The sequence below is a fragment of the Glandiceps talaboti genome, chromosome 5, assembly GCF_964340395.1.
Source record: "Glandiceps talaboti chromosome 5, keGlaTala1.1, whole genome shotgun sequence".
Lineage (NCBI taxonomy): Eukaryota > Metazoa > Hemichordata > Enteropneusta > Spengelidae > Glandiceps > Glandiceps talaboti.
The window spans coordinates 21,575,685-21,598,021 of record NC_135553.1 but is presented as its reverse complement, the minus strand read 5'-3'; the positions used below and the strand labels follow the sequence as shown (position 1 = coordinate 21,598,021).

At 36.0% G+C, this 22,337-nt stretch overlaps 1 protein-coding gene across 1 annotated transcript in view; it reads left to right on the top strand.

The window, feature by feature from the left end:
• The first annotated feature begins 1,933 nt into the window (after positions 1–1,933).
• Positions 1,934–22,337, top strand: part of LOC144435796 (forkhead box protein K2-like) — a 35,229-nt gene continuing 14,825 nt past the window's right edge. The window contains exons 1-2 of the mRNA XM_078124419.1: positions 1,934–2,299; positions 18,084–18,272. Coding sequence (XP_077980545.1) covers positions 1,938–2,299; positions 18,084–18,272 — 551 coding nt within the window. The 5' untranslated portion in view covers positions 1,934–1,937. The remainder of the gene's footprint in view (positions 2,300–18,083; positions 18,273–22,337) is intronic.

The following is a 22,337-nucleotide window of genomic DNA, read 5'->3' as shown; positions in this document are numbered from 1 at the left end:
GCTACTGTTCAGTTTTACTCAGATTTGATAAACTTATTCCAAATCAATTTTGAAAATCAAGCCTTTTTAGATTTGATAGAATACATGTGATAGACCGAAGTTGAATTTATTATATTTTCTTGTTACTCCCTGGATGCAGTTAACTAGCTTTTAAAGTTGCACTCACAGCCCTGGTTTTTGTTTGGGTTTTTTTGTTTGTTTGTTTTTTGTTTGGGGGGGGGGGGGGGACAACGAAAAAAAACGTTAGTATATAATACACACATGAAGAACAGACACTAAAAGTTATAGGAGCATATTGATATTAATTGACAAAGTGTTAGAGGATACTGAAAGACAGTTAAAACTCACATGGACTCAACTAGATTGGAAGGGGTTTATTTTAGGTCTCAGTCTTCAAATGTTTTGAATTTCATATTCATTTCAAATTTCTTGAAGGAAAATGTTGTCAACTATATATATATATATATATATATATATATATATATATATATATATATATATATACTATATATATATATATATATATATATATATATATATATATATATATATATATATATATATATATATATATATATATATATATACACTCAGCATATACTATATGTCTATACTGGAGCAAACAGTGCTCAATACATATACATGTAGAGCAGTATAACTACTAATAATAGTACAGTATCAAGTAAGATACACAGGAGCCGTTATATATATGGAGTAAATAGTATCAAACTCGTAGAATAGAGTGCTCGGTGCTTGGGTAAGCAGGGCGGGAATAATCAAAGTAAGTTGGTTGGAACTTGAGGTGCTTAGTTGTAACTCCGAGTTTCACGCTCAATGAGTTCATCATGTCTGATGAACGCATTGAGCGTGAAACTCGGAGTTACAACTAAGCACCTCAAGTTCCAACCAACTTACTTTGATTATATATATATATATATATATATATATATATATATATATATATATATATATATATATATATATATATATATATATATATATATATATATATATATAATATAATATAACTGTTTCTAGCTATGTCCTTTACATGTAGTAGTTAAAGACACCACATTTCTATTGAAATGTTGTAGTTATGTGAATAACCAATGAAATGTGAACTTGAATGTTGACTTGTCACTTGTGGATGTTTTCTAGGATATTATTGTTTATAGTGAGGTACTTGTATGCTTGTATAGTACATTGCGAAAGGATTTCTTTCCAATAAAAAAAAATGTCTGGGAAAGGCTTTTTAAAACAACACTCACGGTTGGTGTTACACATGTAGCTACGGACAGAGGAAAGCCATAGCTCATGCTGGCAAACATTTGGAAAGAACTACAATATCCTACTATCTGTCAAGATCGCCACTGAGGGCGCTTTGCAAAATCGATATAAATTGTACCACACCACCATGTGGTACACCATGCACCATGAGGTTATACTTATAGGAAGTCCCCTGGGAGAAAAGTGAAAGTGTTTCAATTTTAGACGATGTGTAAGAAAAAAATAAGAGAATTACATTCACATTTGAAATATGCATATAGTTCAAATAATAATGATATTTGAAAAAATATAAAGATAGAATTTTCATCATACTACCGGTAGATCAGAAAATGTTAAACCCCCCCCCCCCCCCGGAAAAGGGGGGGGGGGGCTGTTATTGACATTTGTCGTAAAGTTATTTGTTTTCTGTAGTGAATAGATTGTATTTTTTTTTTAAACAATGTTTATTTGTATGGTCGTCTAGAAGAGAAACAAACCATACATTTTATCCCAGGATATTAAACACAGCTAGATGCACAAGGCTGTACCCTATTCATCGGACATAGTTTGTTGCATTGTGGGTAATTAGTACCACGCTTCATGCTCGGGAACGTGGTGAATTGTTATTAACGTGGTCGGCCATTTTGCTGTTTTCCTCTCGCAGCATCGGAATGTCTGTGCTGAAGCAACCCACAGACAACGACGCTTACGCGCTCCTAGCGCTAAAATCCGCCCCTTCTAGCCCAAGTAGGATACCATGGACTCATCCTTCAGTGAGAGGTGTACCTATCGCCCGCCTAGAAGGACGAGAGTTCGAGTATTTGATGAGGCAAAATCGCATTTCGATTGGGCGCAACAGCAGTCAGGGAGAAGTCGATGTAAACATGGGCCACTCTAGCTTTATTTCTAGAAAGCACGTAGAAATTGTTTACGAAAGTCCCAATTTCTTCATGCATTGTAATGGGAAGAACGGTATCTTTGTCGATGGTATTTTTCAGAGAAGAGGAGCCAATCCTTTGCAGCTACCTAGAACGTAAGTAACAAATCAAAACGTACTTTATATGCATGGCCGAATGCTCAATTTACATGATGATATTAAAGAGCCCGACCTCGTGGCGAGCAAATCTGTTTTGTTAAGATAATTTCTCCATCCCTGCTAAATGTGATATTTTCTAAAGACGTCGGCTGTTGGAACTTCTTTATTTCTACTCTCTCCGAGGACTCGTTGTGGGTTAGGAGAAATAACAAAAACAAAAAAGGGGTGCTTTGGGGTCTGTGACGTGTATTGGTTACAGACAACAATGTACGGCAAGTCTGTACAAATGCATCTGTCATATGTAAACATCGGGTTTATCGTAGATTTTCCGACTTTCTGTTTCTCGCAGATAATTTATACTTTTTATTCACTATCCCCTGCACACAAACGTGCACAAGAAAAAATTGTTTCGCAATAATGATATCGCACGTGTCTTTGGGGACGACGTGCGTAGGAAAGGGGCGCTTGTCGTGATCAGCTGATGCCATCATGACAGACCTTTGTTTACATGCAATGATGCATCGTGCTGTTGAAATGGTCCTTGCATATTCTTGCGGCCTAGTTGGATCACAAGAAGCACACTTCATGAATACAGCTATGATTTTGATAAAGATAGTCCAGGATTAGGAAAAATGATTATTAACAATTTAATATCTTCATCTCCAGTGACAAAACTGAAAACAATGGTGTTGGGTACAAAGGGCACCAACAGCAACATATACAAACACCTGCTATTGCTAACACCCTTGCACATTTGTAATCATGGTATCAAAATGGCTTTGCTCTAACCAAAGTTAAAAACATTTTTTTCTATTTGCTGTGACATATTTCCTGAAATATTGTATGCACAGGATGTCACACTTCCCAGGTTTCTACAAAACAACATCTCTCTGTTATCAGCTCAAGATTATAAAAATGTAAACAAGGAGGGGCAGTCATTGTTGTTGTCCATACATGTACCACCCACTCTGCCAGTCAACACTCCAGTGTTGTTGTCTTTCTGGAGTGGCCATAGCTGCAATAATTGCAGCGTTTGATGTGATTTCGAGGTTTTTTTTCATTCCGAAGTTTAACCAGAATCAAACGCTACAATTCTCTAACGCAAACGCAAATAGACGAGACCTCATTGAAAACGTGAGCGAGGTGTCAGTGTACCACCTGTTTCAAAATGCTGCATGCCTTGCTATATTTGCTGATTTTGACGGAATTGGGGTACCCCTGAACACTTCTTGGGTCTTGAAGGCTCCGTAATTAATGTTGGCGTTACGGAATGACCGATATTTTGCCAGGTAAGGTGCAATTTAGCAGAAAAATCTGCCCAACTTTGCGAATCAGATCTGAATCGGTTCCGTCTATTTGCGTTTCTGTAAGAGGAATTGTAGCGTTTCATTCGGGTTAAACTTCGGAACGAAAAAAGGCACTAAAACAGACGAAAAAACCCTAAAATCACATCAAACGCTACAATTATTGCAGCTAGAGTGGCCATGGATTTTAGGGTGATTTTAATAGCCAAATCCTTGTTCCTTTCTCCGTTATATTTTTTGTGACATTGATGCATTCCCAAGGTGAGTTTGAATTGACCTGAAGTTAATCCATTTTTTTTCTAGAAGCAATACAGGGGAGAGTCTGAGTTAGGCAATTTTTGTGCAATAGCTCAGTAAGATCCCTCAAAACTACTACATTTTATGATGTTTTCACTCAGCTTTTTGAACAAATTATCACTTTCGAAAACTACGTTACAATGTATAAGAAAGGGATTCCTTTAATTAAAGATCTAGTGACCTCAAGAAATGTTGATATATTATAGTGTATCGGAGATGCAAGAATCAAATGTTGACTACTGTAATTTGAATAGAAACTGTGCAACCCGGGGAATCTTTGGTAGCACAGACATCTAGGGTATCATATCCTGCTTGGTCGTGGAAGGCCACAGAGTGTTTAGCTGATGAAGCCCCATCAAAATTATAAGTGTGTTTGTTTGTAGGTGGTAGTACATTTGTACATTGTATACTGGTCCCACACAATAATGTGTATCATATAACTTTGAAATAACAACTTACATATATCAATGTTCAAATAGTGTGTAGATCCTGTTTGAACTGAATTGACAAGTTGTGTTAAAGGTTTGTACATGTAGTCACAGGGAAATGTACTCAATGATGGTACAAGGGTAGACCAGTGGAGAACAGTACATGGAATGTAAATGCATTATGAGGTCAATCTTGACGAGGTGAAACCGCTTTCACTTTCACATACATGACCCCATTTTGAAAAAGTTCTGATAAAGAATATATATATATATATATATATATATATATATATATATATATATATATATATATATATATATATATATATTATATTAGTGGTAATTCCAATTATTTTACTTTTCTGTTATTCCCTAACACCCCCAAAGTAACAAGCAACCATTAGTGATTTGTTTGTTAGTCTTTCACATGCGAACTGCTTTGTTTATGTGAGAGAAAAAAAGAAAACATTGTAGTTTTGTGACTATGATTGGTACTAATGGTGTAGAAGTCAAGGCCAGAATCAACAAGTCATTTACAAAGTGTAGTACCATATACACAAAGCAATGACAAATTACAGCTCTTCTGTGGCATAGTTTCTCCATGTTCAGTCATTAAGTTTATGGTGCCGCTGACTGCAAAACCATCTTTGAATGTTCTGGAATAGGACTAAAACTAAGTGGGTACATGTACTAGCACTGGAAAAACTGCATTTCAAGAATGCTAACATATCTGGTTTACCTGTGCTGTGGTTCCTCCAACTGTCCAATTGGGAAACCATATTGTAGATATTTCCTGCACACAGTTTAATTAAAATGCAAATACCCACCAGATCCATGCTAATGTCATCGAAAATAAGAAATTTACATGAAATCACAAAACTCAACGTACATCTTTATCCATTCTCTTGATTTCTTGTCTAACACACACTTGAGTCCGAAGATACGGACATGTGCTCAATATTAGATGCATATACACCACCCCAACTTGTGCTATGACCACCTGACTCCTGTCATGGGTTCATTTACAGGTTGATGTTATGCATGTGTGCAGTATTCAGCCTGTGACGCCATCTTCAAACTTGTACATACATGTACACATGTAATTAGACAAAGAGTTAGAATACACAAAGCATAGGTTGTATTTAGTGATTTAGAGTAAAGTTCTTTATTTCTTATGGACATTAGCAAGGATCTGGGCAGCAGTTTTATTCAAAACCAGTATGTCGTCTTGTATTTTTGTAATCTTATTTTTTTCCCATGGTAGGATCCATAACAGAGGTACATGTAAATGGAGCAATTTCATAATTTTCGAAGTGCATTATTCCAGAGTTAAGTGGACACAGGCTGCATATACATGTACCTGTGGCATTGAAATGAGATCTTGAGTGAAATGAGTATCTCAGGGCATATTCAGTGTTTTTGCTAGGATAGGGAGCCTCAGTAACAGAAAGCAAGAAAGGGTAAAATGGCAGTATTTCCCCATAGTGTCTATTGTAATTTTTGGGGAACCCAGGTAAAATGACACGGGAACCCCAGTAGATTTTACCTATATACATGTACCTCCCTTAGCAAAAACACTGATATTTCACTGAATATAGTCTGTGCTGGTTACATGTTTCAGCCAATGTTCAGGGCTCTCTAATGGTTACAACTTACATGTACATACTAGAATATATTTCCAACTGTAGGTGTGTCCTCAGTCATTACCCATGCTAGTCAAAATATTGTATACAGAAAGGCCTCCTTTGGCCTTGGCTGGCATGTAACCAGTGACCTGCTGCTCCAGTATTCTTATGACAGTGCCCTCCTAAATTTGCATATATGTGCTTATCAAACCACACAATGTAAGTTATCCTTACCAAAAGGTAGTTACATTTCTTGAGTTTAATTAAGTCATTTTCATAATGGAAACTCTTATAAGAGGGCTGGCAAGTTTCAAAGTCTTTCTGTACAATGACAAACTTAGCGTATGTTGTATGGGACATGGGTCAAAGTTGATAGTAAGTTACTTATGTCTATCAGTAGCAACAACATTAGTGGCATGATGAGATGTTGACTTTTTAGCAAGTAGTAAATGTCCTTCACTGATAGCGTTAACCATAAACCCACATAAACCCACTAAGACATATTTTATATTATGTAAGTTGTTTCATGCTTCTAGTGCATCATGGCCGTTATCTTGTGTTTGTATGCTTAGAGCCTAGCATTACGTCATTCCCCAAACTAACAGGTCTACAAAATGTAGATGTTTACTACTGTACATACATTTACAGTGTAGCAGTATTGTCAGACCGCCAATGGAGTGTAAAGGGAATCAACACTGGATTTTCAACCACAAAATCTCCTGTTGGCATAATTTATATATTCTATTGTTATTCAAATTGTTAGTGTGTACAGTGGGTATCTCCACTGACCCATATTAAAGGTCACGACCCTTGGAAGAGGGCTGAGGATAAGGCAGACTGCTGTAATTTAAATTTGCAATGTGATTCTTCCATACAACTCAGCAAGTGATGTATCTACAACAGTGTGCCTTTTAGTGATAGCCAAATGTTGTTGTTGTTGTGAGTCAAAATGATAAAAACTGTGATTTCTTGTGAGTATTAAAGAGATACTGGTACTGTGATGTAGGCCAACACCAAATGTTGGTGCGTCACTAGAAACTGTGTGCATCAGTGGCACGTCAAATTGGTTTAGCAGGCACACTGATCTACAATACCAACACTAAACTTTAGTAAAGATAGAATGACCACGTATTCATATACAAATCAGTATGTTCCATAAAGTGACTGAATATCATTATGCCATTATGGTCTGTAGAAATTGCCTGTTGCAATGAACTGATTATTGATACAAAAGTGCACCTTACAAAGATTGTCTGCCAAAAGGGATGTAGTCAGTAATGCAACATAAACATGAGTCAGAAGGCAAGGTAATTTAATAACCGTACCTGCAATGTTATAGCGTCTGCTCATTAAGCCAGAATATATACATGTACACTGTGTACATGTACCTCTGGGTCTTATCACCAACTGCTTTTAAATTATATTCCCCTTGTGTGAAATAGTGAAATATTGGTTCAAACAGCTGTAAACAACATGCCATTAACACTACAACATACTGTCACTGCATAGTGGGTACCATAAATAACAAGATTTTATTCATTGTTTCATATATAAATTGTATATGCGTTATATCTCCCTTTGATATTGATATAGCATTCATATTTGGGTCAGTGCATTTTTTCTTACTACAGAAAAACACATCTTTCAGGGTATAAAAATCATTAAGTCATTTTTTACTTCAGCTAAAGACCAAAGTTACGAAAAAAAAAATACATTAATTTATCAATCTACATGCATGGATAGTATTGCAGAATAAAATATGGAGGAGAGAACTGCCTGAAACAGTGACAGGAAGTGTCATGTCTGACGACGGTCATGTAGAGTATGAATGATTTAGTAATACTGACTATATGCAATTATACATAATTTATTTTAAAAACAAACATTTCTCAGTGTAGTGTAGGTTTCGATGTAAAGTCACACTAGAAATATGCGTGGTTATATACTGTCTTGTGATATCTATGAAAGTATGTACATGTACATTGCAGTGACCTAGTATAATGGAGGCAAGGGTACATGTATATGACAGTGCAAATTACAAAGTTAACCATGCAAAAGTTTTTTAACATTTCAATCTGATAGTGTATTATCTTTGTAATAGTCTACTGTCTGCATGTGTATGTTACTTGTAACTACTAACTGCACAGATATGTACAACTTTGAATAAGACTTACTATTTCTAGTACTGAGGCCTGTTGTCAAAAAAACATCGAGAATTCTATGATTATTTTATTTTTAAAAATATAAGTAAATTGTACCATATGATACAGATTATTTTATAAATTTAAAAAAAAATTTTTTTTACTGAATTCTCGCAAATGTTTGTTGACAACGGGCCTCAGCTGTGTGATTTAGAAAAATTGTACATGTACATTGTATGAACAGTAAAATTTGGTGAGTTGTTTATTTGCGAGCGCCAAGTTAAAGATTTGTCGATCGAACTGAAATCTGTAGACCTCCATTTCAAGAAAGGAAGAGATCATTTGTTGAGAATTTATAGCGGAATATGTAAACTGTAACGATTTTGACTCAGTGTTTTTGTCATACTAGTTATTTGTGTCATGCTGTCAATAGTGTAGTGAAGCTTTCATGCTATCTCCATTATTGATCTGATCACACAGTGAATGGAAAATGTTGGCTTTGAAAGGATCGTTAATCTATATATGTAAAGCCCATCAATTGATGTTATTTTGTCATGAAGAATTCGAACGATGTCATGTATTTTTACCTGAGATTGTGTAGAAAGGGGTCAGACATAAATATCATATTTTTGACATACAACAACATGTACATTTATCATGGAAGCACTAAGATTTATACACAAGTTTTCTTCTTCCACTTTTGATTGAGAAACACATGTTTCGAACAAATCACATGTCCATCTTCAGTGTCTAACTGGATTCTGTCAGATTCAGTTTAGACCCTGAATAAGGACAAGTGATTTGTTCGAAACATGTCTGTTTCTCAATTAAAAGTGGAAGAAGAGAACTTGTGTGTGAATGTCACTGTTTATTTTGGGACTTCAACACAACATGTGTCAGTAATCTAGCACTGGCAGCCTCCTGGTACAACAAATGCAAACAACCATAATGTTACTTTCATCAGAAGGGATGTACATGTACATGTAGGGTAGTGTAAATTTAACATCAGCTCCCAGACTGACCTGTGTAGAGAGCATACCACTGACCTTTGGAGTTGAAGGTCAAACCATTTCAATTGGTGAATACACAGGGGGGTAGGGTATGTGTTTTCTATCTGTTGGTTTAGCTGTAGTGTTGGTGATTTAGCAATGTACAGCAAGGAGTGCTGTTTGTCTTACCTGTATCTGTACAGGTCATGCTGAGGTCAGACTTGTTTACATCAGTGTTTCCTTATACATGTAGAGGGTACCTTCAATCAATGCTCCAGGTACCTGTTTTCCAGCTAGTGTTTGTGTCGACACGAGAAATATATACACTGCGTCATGTCATAGAAACAGAATCATGAATCGATAACTAAAAGGACATTTGATTTATTTTAAAGTTGGCATTTATTTTTCAACATTGTTGTTTTTGACATTCATGTACTACATTGTACATGTAGTCAGGTGGATGTCAAACAAAAAACACTATGCAGTGCTGCCAAGGCCACCTGATGATAAATGTGTTATGTGTTACTGTATGTTTAGTTCCTTGAACTTTGTCATAGTGGCATACCACACCATGAACTTCACCAGTACGAGATTACACCAACAAAATAGGAGGGGATATTATAATAACATGTATACATGTAACCAGTTATTAAGAAAGTTATACATGTACCTACAAGGGGAAAAATTCATATAACCAAGGGTTGGGGGAGCTGCATTTGAATCCTGGTGTGTTGCCTATTCAGAGTTGGCAAATAAAAACATGACAACTGTGCCTGTACAGTGCAATAAAATGTCAATAAAGATGAAATATGGAAGTTGGGTTTAGGTCAGTAATAAACTATATAGTTAGTACACACTGGCATTGGGTTGCATTTATGCTATAAAGTACAAAGTAACAACTAAAATGGGGTGTACATGTAGGTTTCCTAGCAAAACTGTAACCATAAGTAGCTGAGTCATCCAGACCAAATATACAATACATGTACATCATGCCATACTCAAGTCACCAGTTCGTCTACTATTAAAACCATCAGTAGCTAATGGTGTGTAAATAGCTGTAGGTAAAATATTGACAATTGCAGTACTACATGTTATAACAAACACTAACTTGTCATCAATTTTAAACAAAAAACTAGAAATTGGATGTACATTTTTGAAAAAATCAGTAAAGCCCAACGTGACTAAATAATGGCATATTTTGTATACAAATTAAGAAATGGCCTTACATTGTAATTACGTTTTTTCTAAGCACTCAGCCCCCTCAGAGCATCTCCAGCTCAGCAAATATTTGTGTAGAATAAATATCCATAATTTCCTGACAACATTTTATAAGAAGTGATGTTTTGTGTACCTGTACATGTTTATACAGATGAGCCATGGTAAGGTCTTCATTAATAATAGCTATGAATGTACAATAAATGTACATATACAGGGTTGTCGGTGGCCGAGCGGTTAGCTTGTACGCCTCTTACCTCTGCAGTCTGGGTTTGAACCTGCCTGGTGTCGGCTGGGTTTGATTTAGAATTTAATCAGGTCTGTATGTAAGAAGGGTAATGCTCAGTTTGACCCTGCCGAACAACGCAGGTTTTCCCTGGGTACTCCGGTTTCCTCCTGCTTCTTCAACACTAGAGTGCTCTTGCGGCGACCATTCCACAAATTTCGGAATTTACTTGGACGAATAAAGATTCTTATTATTATTATTATTACATGTACCTTAGTTTGGTCATGTGTGCCGTAAATGCTGACTGCTTTCAGTTTGCAAGTTGGGGTATCGTTTTCAGTGTAAAAGCACTGAGCACCAGTGTGCCCTCTAAGCCAATTTGACATGTGCCATGATGGAAACAGTTTCTGATGATTCACCAAAATTTGATGTTCCCCCCCCCCATCTCTCACTATGTGATGACCACTACACCACTAATGTAATGGAAACAATGGCCAGTGATGCACCAAAATTTGGTGTCTCCCTATCTCTTATGTAGTGGTGATTCACAAGAAATCCCAGTTTTTCTCATTTTGACTCGCTGAGCACTCGGACTACAATGTACATACATTTTGTACAGGTATGTTGTGACTTACAACTACATTGTACAACAATGCTATTATATTTCTTGATGATGGTATTTGTTGTGTATTTACTTTTGCCAGAGTGGAATGTGTTACCTGGTTTGTGATTGGGTTGAGGTCTTCATGTGTATCACCGTTTGAGGTCAAATGTCTTTAGGAATATTGTTGTGAACTGTGTTGTGCTACAGCATGCTTGTACATGGTAGATGTACATGTAGTTGGATCATGTACATGTGTATGATATGAATATGAAATTGTACTTTTTTAGCACAACTGAACTTGTTCAGTAGTGCTATAGGGATCGCCCGGCGTCTGTCTGTCTGTCTGTGTGTGTGTGTGTGTGGATGTGTGTGTGTGTGTGTGTGTGTGTGTGTAAACAACTTAAAGTCAAAAACCGCTGAACCGATTGCCACGATATTTGGTGGGTCCATTACTTTGGGTGTCTAGTTGGGAAATTGTTCAAATCAAAATGATTGCATCACAGGTGTGTGATTTGGGTCAAAAAATGTGATTTTTGGTCAAAAAACTTAAACTCAGAAACTACTGGGCAGATTGGTGCGAAATTTGGTGGGAACATTCTTAAGGGGGTGTAAAGTAAGATTTGTTCATGACGGGATGATTCCATCAGTGATATGCAAATTAGGGCTAAAAATGTGTCTTTTTGGTTAAAAATCTATAATTCTAAAACTACTGAGCAGATTGGGCTGAAATTTAATAGGAATGTATCTAGGGATGTATGGACGAAGAAATATTAAGCATACCATGATTCCATGAGTGATATGCAAATTAGGTGTAAAAATGTTCATTTTTGGTCAAAAACTTATATCTCAAAAAGTACTTGGTCAATTAGTCTGAAACTTGGCAAGATGTTTCTGAAACTGTTATTCTGCAGATTTTCTTAAAAACATTTTGACAAAATTGGCCCTAGTGACCATGACCACACCCTTTAGCAACAACCAAATGGCAGTATATTTTGGTCAAATAACAACATCATCTGGTAAGCAAGTGAGTAAACATTCAAAAAATGTATGCAAATACCCTAGCAACCATGACCACGCCCATAGCAACAGCCAAACGGTGGTGTATTTCACAAAGATAACAATAGGGTTTAATAGATAATTGAATAAACATCCAAAAAATGTATGTAAATTTGCATAGCAACAAGACCACGCCCATAACAACAGCCAAATAATCACGTATATTGCAAAGATAACAACAGGAATAGAAAGACAGATGAATAAACATTCAAACAATGTATGCAAATACCCTAGTAACCATGACCACGCCCATAGCAACAGCCAAACGGTGGTGTATTTCACAAAGATAACAGGGTTTAATAGACAATTGAATAAACATTCAAAAAATGTATGTAAATTTTCCTAGCAACAAGACCATGCCCATAGCAACAGCCAAATGATCACGTATATTGTAGACAATATCAGGAATTCATACACAAGTGAACAAAAACATACACAAATGTATGCAAATATATCTAACAACATGACCACGCCCATAGCAACAGCCAAATGATAGCATTTATCGTAAAGATAGCAACATGGTTGGATAGGCAACTGGATAGTTATTCAGCAAATAAACACCTATTGTTAGCATAGACTAGCATATGGATAAACATTTTTAAAAACTACAGTTGTGCTACAACGCCATTGGCGGTATTTTTTATTTTCTACATCTGTATAAACTATATACATGTACAAGAGGAGTGACCCTAAATGTACATGTAGTTAGGTTGTGTTCCTCAGAACTGATGCATGGCCATTACATCGCTTACTTTTCTGATCAAGAGCTATTGCTGTAGAGAACTGAAAACTGTTTTAATATGACAAAAACAACCACTACAACAGTATCTAATTTGCTGCTTTGTGATGACAAGTTTTAGCTTGGAATAAAATGCTGAAGAATGACAAATGTGTTACATCAATATTTCATTTTGCATGTGTTGCTATAATTTATGGCTTGAAATTTCTTGAGTTATCGATAGCCCCACTGTATTCCCCTTGTTTGTAGCCTTACAGAAGTATGTGTACTCGTTCGGTCATTTGATGACAACACAAGCTGGTTCTTTCATCTCATTAGTCATTGAAAGTCAACCAAATTGTCTGACCTGTCAGTGTTTTGTAATGAATAGCAAGTTTAACCTAATGAAGAAAATTACAAAGGTACATGTATTTAGACTCGGACATTCTCCAAAATGAGCCAGAAAATACTCTGTGATCTAGGAGTTGTCACTATTCATCTATTCTAACTATAATTCGTAGTGACAAAGGCCCCTTAGGCCACTTGTAATTTCCTTGACTGACCAGAAGAAAAATATTGTTGAACAACTCGTAATTGTCAAGTATTTATGCAAGCTTTGAAGCCAATGAGTAAAAACACTTGTCTACTTATAGTCAAGACAGCTGTTGAACAACAGCTGAATATCACAACAAAATTGACAGCTCCATTCATAATGATATCTACTCGTGACAGTATGTGATATGAAATATAAGTTGTAGGCAAAGAAAAACTACACATACATACATGTATATGTTTGTGTATTTGTGTATGTATGTCTATATATGTATGTATATGTATATACAATGTATATATATGTGTGTATGTGTATATATATATTATATATATATATTATATATAGTTTTGGTAGTACTGGAACTCTTTCTTGGTTGTAACTCGGAGTTTCACGCATTGTGCGATCATCAGACAACTATATATATATATATATATATATATATATATATATATATATATATATATATATATATATATATATATATATATATATATATATATATATATATATATATATATATATATATATATATATATATATATATATATATATATATACCATGTACATGTATATATTATTTGTATATTAATCATAAAATGAAAAATTGACAAATTTGATACTGTATAAAGTACATTGTATTGTGTATTCTATAGGATGCTTTGTGAGTTTGACCTGGCCTCACACTTTCTCCTCCTCTCTGAGATAGATGAGATGTTGAAGAAATCATGTTCCAGAACACCACTGACAGTGTCACTAAAGTACAAATGTACATGTATGGGGTATTTAGTTTGAACATGACATGTTTGAAAGTGGGGGTTTGTTTGTGTAGAATTTAAACAGTGAGTGAGTGGTTGGATGAAGCCAAATGATACTTAGTTAGAGAAGGCCTGCTTCATATAGAAATCCATAAACACATTATATAAATAGCACAGCTGATTGTCACTGTTTGCATGACATTGGAAAATGGATGTGTGACCTACTTTATGAATTAGCATATTGCATTGACTGTGGGAGGTGGCACCACAAATAGGAACTGACACATCTGGGGCAAGTGTATGTATGCAAGTCGAAACAAAATCAAAATTAATTTTGTGCAAATGTATTAAATGGTATGTGAGATAATGATGATTACTAAAATGTATACAGGCAGCAGATTTGACCTGACTGACATGAGCGTTTAGTCTGCCCTTTTGTTGATATCACAGTTGCAGTGGTATGACCATATAAAGAAGTCTTCTAGTATGATAATTTACAGTGTTTGTGTACAATATGTGTATCGCGTTACCAGTGCTGGGTGTTCTCAATCCATTGTTTGTTCATGTAGCAATAAGGGGGGCTGGGAAATGTGGACTAAAGATACCCACCTACTACATGTACCAGGTTCAGACTTAATTTAAAATGGTTGCATATATTGAAGTCATTGCAAATGCATGTAAGGTGAATGTACATGTGGTATTGTGACATTTGAAATTATTAAAAAAAAAAAAAATGTGCAGAGTAATTGGAAAGCTTCCCTGGAGGTTTGATACTATTAATGTAAGTGATATTTGGCAATCTCAGAATATGGAGTATTATCTGTGGTAACTGGAAAGCAACAGTTGCAATTGGACACTGCAGCTTAATTGGGGAGATAAATCTACATTGCACAATTTGCACTCCTTAAAATAATAATGACAAATGTGTCTTTTTGATATTAAAGCTTTTCTAATCCCCACAACAGATCAGGAGAGAAATATTATTGACTTTAGTTTTCAAAATAAGTATGTACATTTGAAGCACCACATGCTTAAGGAATCTCGGATCAATTTTGAAACACCACCGTTATCAACTCACGTACATGTACATGTAATATACGGTAATATATTCAGCATAAAAAACATCTTAATTATGACCTAAATTCTACAAAATAAAAGACATGAATTCACTTTATTTCATGTTTTCCTGGATTATTTTTGATTTCATAAAAAAATTGCCTTATATCTGGCCGACATCTTGCTAGTAAAAACTACATGTACATTTTGTACATGCAAAAGTGTGTTGAAAAAATGACATAAACTAGATGTTTTGTTTAGTGTAATAAAGTACTCTATTGATATAGAAAAAATGACACCCATACGTTGTGAGAGAACTTGTATAATAGACAATGTAAGACCGGAATTCTGAATTCATGTGTGTAGGTGTAGTCACATCCGTTTATTATTTATAATGTGATCGTCAAGGAAACGTAGTATGTGGTGTATGGATACAGTTGAATGTCAGCAAAATCATTTTACATTGTTCAATTCAAAGAACAATAAAAAGTGGAAAAATGATTGGTGTATGCAGACCTTAGGAACACATGCCAGTCACCCATAGTTTCATGAGTATTTAGAATTAAAAACATAATTGAAAACTGAAAATTTTAGCAGTACAACCACAGATGTAGAATTACTGAGATATCATATTAAATATAATTCGTAAAAATGAGAAGAAAACTGAACGTTTGGGTTGTGATGATGAGCTAGGAATTTTACAATTTAATATGGATGGTACATGCCATTAGTCTGTTTACATTTCATGAACCAGCTAGTGGGGGACTAAAAATGAATTTTTTTTTTGCAAAAATCACGATGGGGATGAGATGAGATAAAAATTAAATTTGTTCTGACCTTGACAATGTACAACAGTTGTAGAGTCCTTTTCCTGCATATTTAAATCATGACCCAATAATCCAATTAAAAGGAGTCTGTATGAATTTTGTAAGCAGTCAAGCTGTTTACATTTAGTTATTTTTGAATACAGAAATGTTTGTATTATGACCTTATGAAAGAATGATTGGTACCAGCATAGCTGGAGACTGGAAGTGTTGTGTCAACATACAGATATAGCATTTGGTCCATATCCTATCGTTATATACATGTGTGATACATACATGTATATATATATATGTATATATATATAGTGTAAACCGCAAGTGTATTTATAATGTCAGGAATTTGTAATGAGTGAATTGTGATATAGGAGTCATTATGTATGAATGGAAGTGTTCATTTATTACATGTCAAACAATATGTAAAATTTACACTGGGTCATGTCTTTAGATGTGAAATGATGTCAGTAGAGGTTACTTACCATTTAATTGGTTTGTATTCAATATAGGCATTGCAGATATCATCCATTGTGTCTGCAGTGCAAAATGTGTTGTGTGTCAAAAAGATTTAAAAACAGTGTTTTCTTATAATTCACCACATACATGTAGTAAGAGAGGAGAACACCAAATACATGTACATGTATTACTAGTGGTTCACACGAAATTGCTGGGTGTCAGTGACATGCCAAATTTACTTAGAGGACACACACACTGCTGCAGTGTTGCTCTGTCATGTCATATACAGGTCAAACAAATAATATGAATGGGTACATACACGTACATTGTACTGTACATTATACATCCATATATGTGAATCTCCCAAGCAACAGTCTGTACCATTATACAAATGTACATTTGTACATTGTCATTAATACAGTGATGTTTGTCATTCAAGGTCTTATTTCTTACAAGTTAATTTGACCACTGTGATTTGACAAGTCAAACTGTGTCAAGTTATATTTGCTTTTAACGAATACTAGTGAGACAAACTACAATTTTCTGTGAATCGTTTAATCCGATGTAATCGATATTGATAATGGCAGAGGACTCTATATTTAATTTGTAAATATAACTGTGTAGAACATTTATAATAAACCAGAGATGAAAGACAATTTACAACACACACAACAGAACTTTAAATATTTCTTGTCAAATTATAATGTATGTACATGTACCTTGTACATCTTATATAGGTTTTCCTTGGGGTTATTAATGTGCCATATTTTTGTTTATAAAATATAACCACATTTCCTCAATTCTCCTTTGTATAGTGAATTCAATATTTTGAATAAAAAACCTGTTTTCCAGTAGCAAATTTGATAGTTAATGCAACATGTGTGTGAAAGAGAATTATTCAACCGCCATCATGATGATGATGCCACAGTTGTTTATGTAGTATTAGACTCCCAGCAAAACACCATTATCCCAAGGCCATGAATGTTATGTTACACAATAATAGTATTACTATGGCATCACCAGCAGCACTGATTTTGCCAGTATTATGCCTGTGAGTTGATACATGTACAATGGCTGCACTGCTACATAACGGCTAAGGAAAATGTATGCAGTCTGTGTGAGTGAGGCAAGAACATATGTTTCATCCCTGACTGTAGTTTTATGTGTTTACTTGACTGACAAGTGCTGATATATAAGTATGTTATCTGGGACAGTGTTTTTTGCTAAGGTTAGGGGAAACCCCCAGTAACAGAAAGGGGAATATGGTAAAACTGGCATAGCTTCCAATACATTGTACCATAATGTTGGTAGGAATCCCTGTGAAAATGACAGGTACATGTAGATTTTACTCAGGTACATGTAGATTTTACCTGCTTACCATCCTTAACAAAAAACACTGCAGGACAAAGATTAATATCATTAAGAAATGTAAGGTTTTTGTATTTTGATATTCATCTTGGGTTTGTTACAGAGAGTGTAAAGCTGGTAGTGTAACTGATAATAAAAATGATAATCGTGTATATTTTGTTGTCATTTGTAGATGTGTTCTGCGGTTTCCAAGTACCAACATCAAGATAATGTTCCAAGCATTAGTGGAAGAGCACAATGCCCCTGCCAGTGTACCAATGCCTAGCCCTCCTAAGAAGAAATTGAATGAATTGAGAATAAACATTCCAGATTCAAATGCAGAGTTTGATAGTCCTTTCCCTTCACCAACAGCAACAATAAGGTAGGCACAGCAGGCAGCTGTCTTTATTATGGACTGTGCAGGATGCCGTATTTAATTGTAGCGGACCCAGATATACTACATTGTATATGAAGGGGTTTTTGGACCATTGAAGGATGCAAAGCTCATTCACAGGGGCCTAAAACTTTAATGGTGATTTTGTTTACAAAAACAGACAAAATGAAAGTTAGCATTAAAATTATGATTTTGATTTGTTTTTCACATATAAACATTACAAACGATAATGAAAATCGTATGAAAGTAAAACTAGTTACAAATATAGAATACTGAAATCAACCTGCCAGCTGTAGGCATGTGATGATTTCTTTCACGATACGTCAAAATAAACACTTCCTAAATTATTTGGAAAATATGTGGAATGTGTATTTATTCATGTGGCAAGACAATTTGTAGCCGGACATCTTATGTCAGAAAGTGTATTTTTAATGACAATATACATACAGCTTACAGTTATTCCCTGTGTGTGAACCCTGCTGCGGTGAACACACATTGAGTATGACTAGAAGTATTGTCTTTAGTATTCTGCACCAATTCTAAAACATATACATGTACTTGTACAGACATGCTATTTTCATTCACATTTGAAATAAAACTAAAACCCTGTCATTGACTGTTCTCTACTGAAACTTCAAAATAGAAATGTTACATACAATAATGAATGATATAATTAAAAGAATATTATAGACTGCACTTTTCATTGATAATTAAATAGTCGTTAAATCTTGTAAAATGTCATTTTATGTGATAAAAATGTAACAAGGTCCTATCATCCACCACTAGTACATTGTACATGTACTTGCCCTAGTGTTTTTCATGTACACACACGCTTAATGTCAGTACAGTGACTGTGTGTATCATCAAAATTCATAACATGTTTTCAAAACTATCAATTTGATCAGTCTAGAGTAAACAGTTCGAACAGTTAAATTTCTGGAGTGGTACATGTAATAAATGTTTCCAGTTTTACACATACTTACAAAATATTGATGATTCCAAAACTGATTTACTTACATAATATTATTGACATCAGGTATACAAATGTAGAAAATAATATATATAATTATATATACCCATGTGTGTGACCCTGTCAGTTTGTGAGGATGAAGATGTACTGTGTCTCCTTATTCAAATTTATTAAAATTGAAAGATTTAAGATTAGATCTAGATGAGATTTACTGATAATTTTCACTGCAGTGTGCAGACAAGAAAGCAAATAGCAGCAACAAAATGAATTATAGTGTTTAGTAATATTTGTGTAGCAAGATTTGTAATTAAAATCAGGGTTCTGCCGACGGTGGTCGCCACCGGTCGCAAGCGTCCGGCACTCATATTTAGCGACCACAACTCAAAGGTTGCCGACCACGACTCCCACTGTCACAAAGGTGGCATGGGCCGCCTGCTTTCAAAGTCAATTGTTATAACATACACACAAACAATTGTTTAAAATGATAAGGAATTAAAATCTTTATTGAAAACTAGTGTAGGTGGTATGTTTTTAGACCATACACAATAGGGAAACAAGGGACAGTAAATACTAATACAACGAGGTGTCAACGTGCTTTCAGATACGTAAACAAAACACAGAGTTAACTTGACATGATGCCGACACCACGTGTAAATTACACGCTCGGAGGTGTTAAACGTCCGTATGGAGATCTTCAATGGGACGGTAAAAATCAAAACCAGGAGTACCCCCAGTAGTACCGACAAACGTAAAATGTTACATATGAGTATTGTTTCTAATGAAGAATGATCGATTGTTTCTAATGAATGATCATACGTTACCGATTTCTTTCTTTTCCTAAAAGCAAAATTAATCATATGCACGAAAAAGGTTTAAAAGCGACCAAAATTCGACTGTTTGTATCCATTTTGTGATCGACAACACAAGTGACACACGTTCCCATAGCTTCCTCCAGTAATATATTTTCAAGTAGCATTCAAAGTATCAAGTTCAGTCATGTCGTTAGACCGTTATTTTTCTACAACGAAACGCAAGGTGCCTGGTGACGAAAACGAAAATCCCGCCAACATTTCGAAGAAGTCAAGACACACCGATGCCGATTCTCCAGCCACAAAGAGGAAGAGACAAGCAACTACCTACAAAGAAGAATGGGCGAATGGTCGCAAGACATGGTTGTACTTCATTTCTAATGAGGGCATGTATTGCAGACTATGTCAGAAGTACGATAAGCGTCCCTATGACAGAGATGTGTGGAACAAGACGGCATGCAGACGTCTTCGTTTAGTCAGCATCAAAGAGCACGAGCAAACCGCCGCCCACCGTGATGCCGTCAAACTAGAACTGTTGAGCGCCACAACTCAAGATATCGGCGAAACCATTCAACCTGAGGTGAAACAGGACGCCATAGTCTCTGCTTTCAAATGCCTGTACCATCTAGCAAAACGTCGCATACCTCATACAACAAACTTTGAACCGTTACTTGATTTATTAACCGAACTCGGCTTGTCTGTCAAAGATGACCTCAATATTTCAAAAAGTGTAACATACTGCAGTGACAAATCCATTCAAGAGATGTTGAGTATCCTGTCAGCCTTACTAGAAGATGAAACCATCCAACAGCTGAAACAATCTGAGTGTTTTGCGATCATGCTCGATGAGACATCTGATGTAAGCGTCAACGAACAATTGACTTTGAACTGTCGTTTCCTTGATCAATATGGGCAGCTGTGTGTCAAGTTTCTGAAGTTGATTGAACCTTTGAAATATGATGAAACCCTGGACGAGTCACCAACAATTTCACTAAATGCAGAGACACTCACCACCCACGTGACATCATTCTTCCGGGAAAAACAAGTAGACCTTGACGTACTTGTTGGGATAGGAACTGATGGGGCAGCGGTAATGACCGGAAAGAACAACGGAGTCGTCAAACGGCTTCAAGAACTTGCACCAACGGCGATAGGCATCCACTGTTGTGCCCATAGGTTACAGTTGGCATCATCACAAGCAGCAGCCGCAGTGCCAGTGGTGAAAAAGTTTTACACAGTACTACGTCAGCTGTATGATTTTTTCAACAATAGTGCAGTTCGCATGGCTGGCCTTCATGCAGTGCAGGCAACTTTGGGCAAGAAAGTGATGAAGCCAATCGAACCATCATCAACGAGATGGTTGAGTATCGATTTATCAGTGGCACGATTAAAAGAGACTTTCCACAGTGTACTAGTAAGTCTTGAACGTGAAGGTGAAGAACGTGGTGACGTAAAGGCAATCGGTCTTTACCACACGCTGACTGCGTATCCATTCATCGCCACTATGCTGTTGCTATGTGACGTTCTCCCACATCTTAGCAAGTTGTCAAAGGCTTTTCAGGCACGTGAGTTCGAACACAGTCACCTCAAGCCCCTCATCTTGTCAACAGTGACCACACTGAAGCAGATGGGAAGTGTTGGCGGTGAGAATTTCAGAGCGTTGGGCAGTTTTCTTGACGAACTAGAGAAGTTTGACATCGCCGTGAAGAAACGTGTCACAGACGAATCAACCGTAAAACAAGTTATCGAGAGGTACATAGCTGCCCTAGTCAGCAACATCGAGCGACGATTTCCGTGTGAGGATGTTGGTATTCTATCCTGCTTCGATATATTTGATATAACTCGTTTACAAGTGAACGCATCCCCTGACTACGGCGACGATGCAATTCGAAGTCTTTCTGCACGCTTTATACAGAAGCAGGGTCAGCATGATATCATTACCGAAGCAGTCAACGAATGGTCTAATTTCAAGAATTATGCAAGAGACTCTATATTGAAACAACCAAATGCCAAACCGCAAGCCATCGTAGAACTTCTGTGCACCAACAAAGTTGTTCAACAGGCCTTTCCAAGTATGGTGAAGTTAGCCAAAATCTACCGTGTTTTGCCATGTCATACCGCAGACTCGGAGCGAATTTTTTCGCAACTGAAGATAATCAAGACAACCCCAAGAAATCGTCTGAGCCAAGTCAGTGTTGACAGTTTAGTGCGTATAGCTGTGGACGGGCCAACAGTTGCTGAGTACAACTATGATCGTGCCGTAGAATTGTGGGC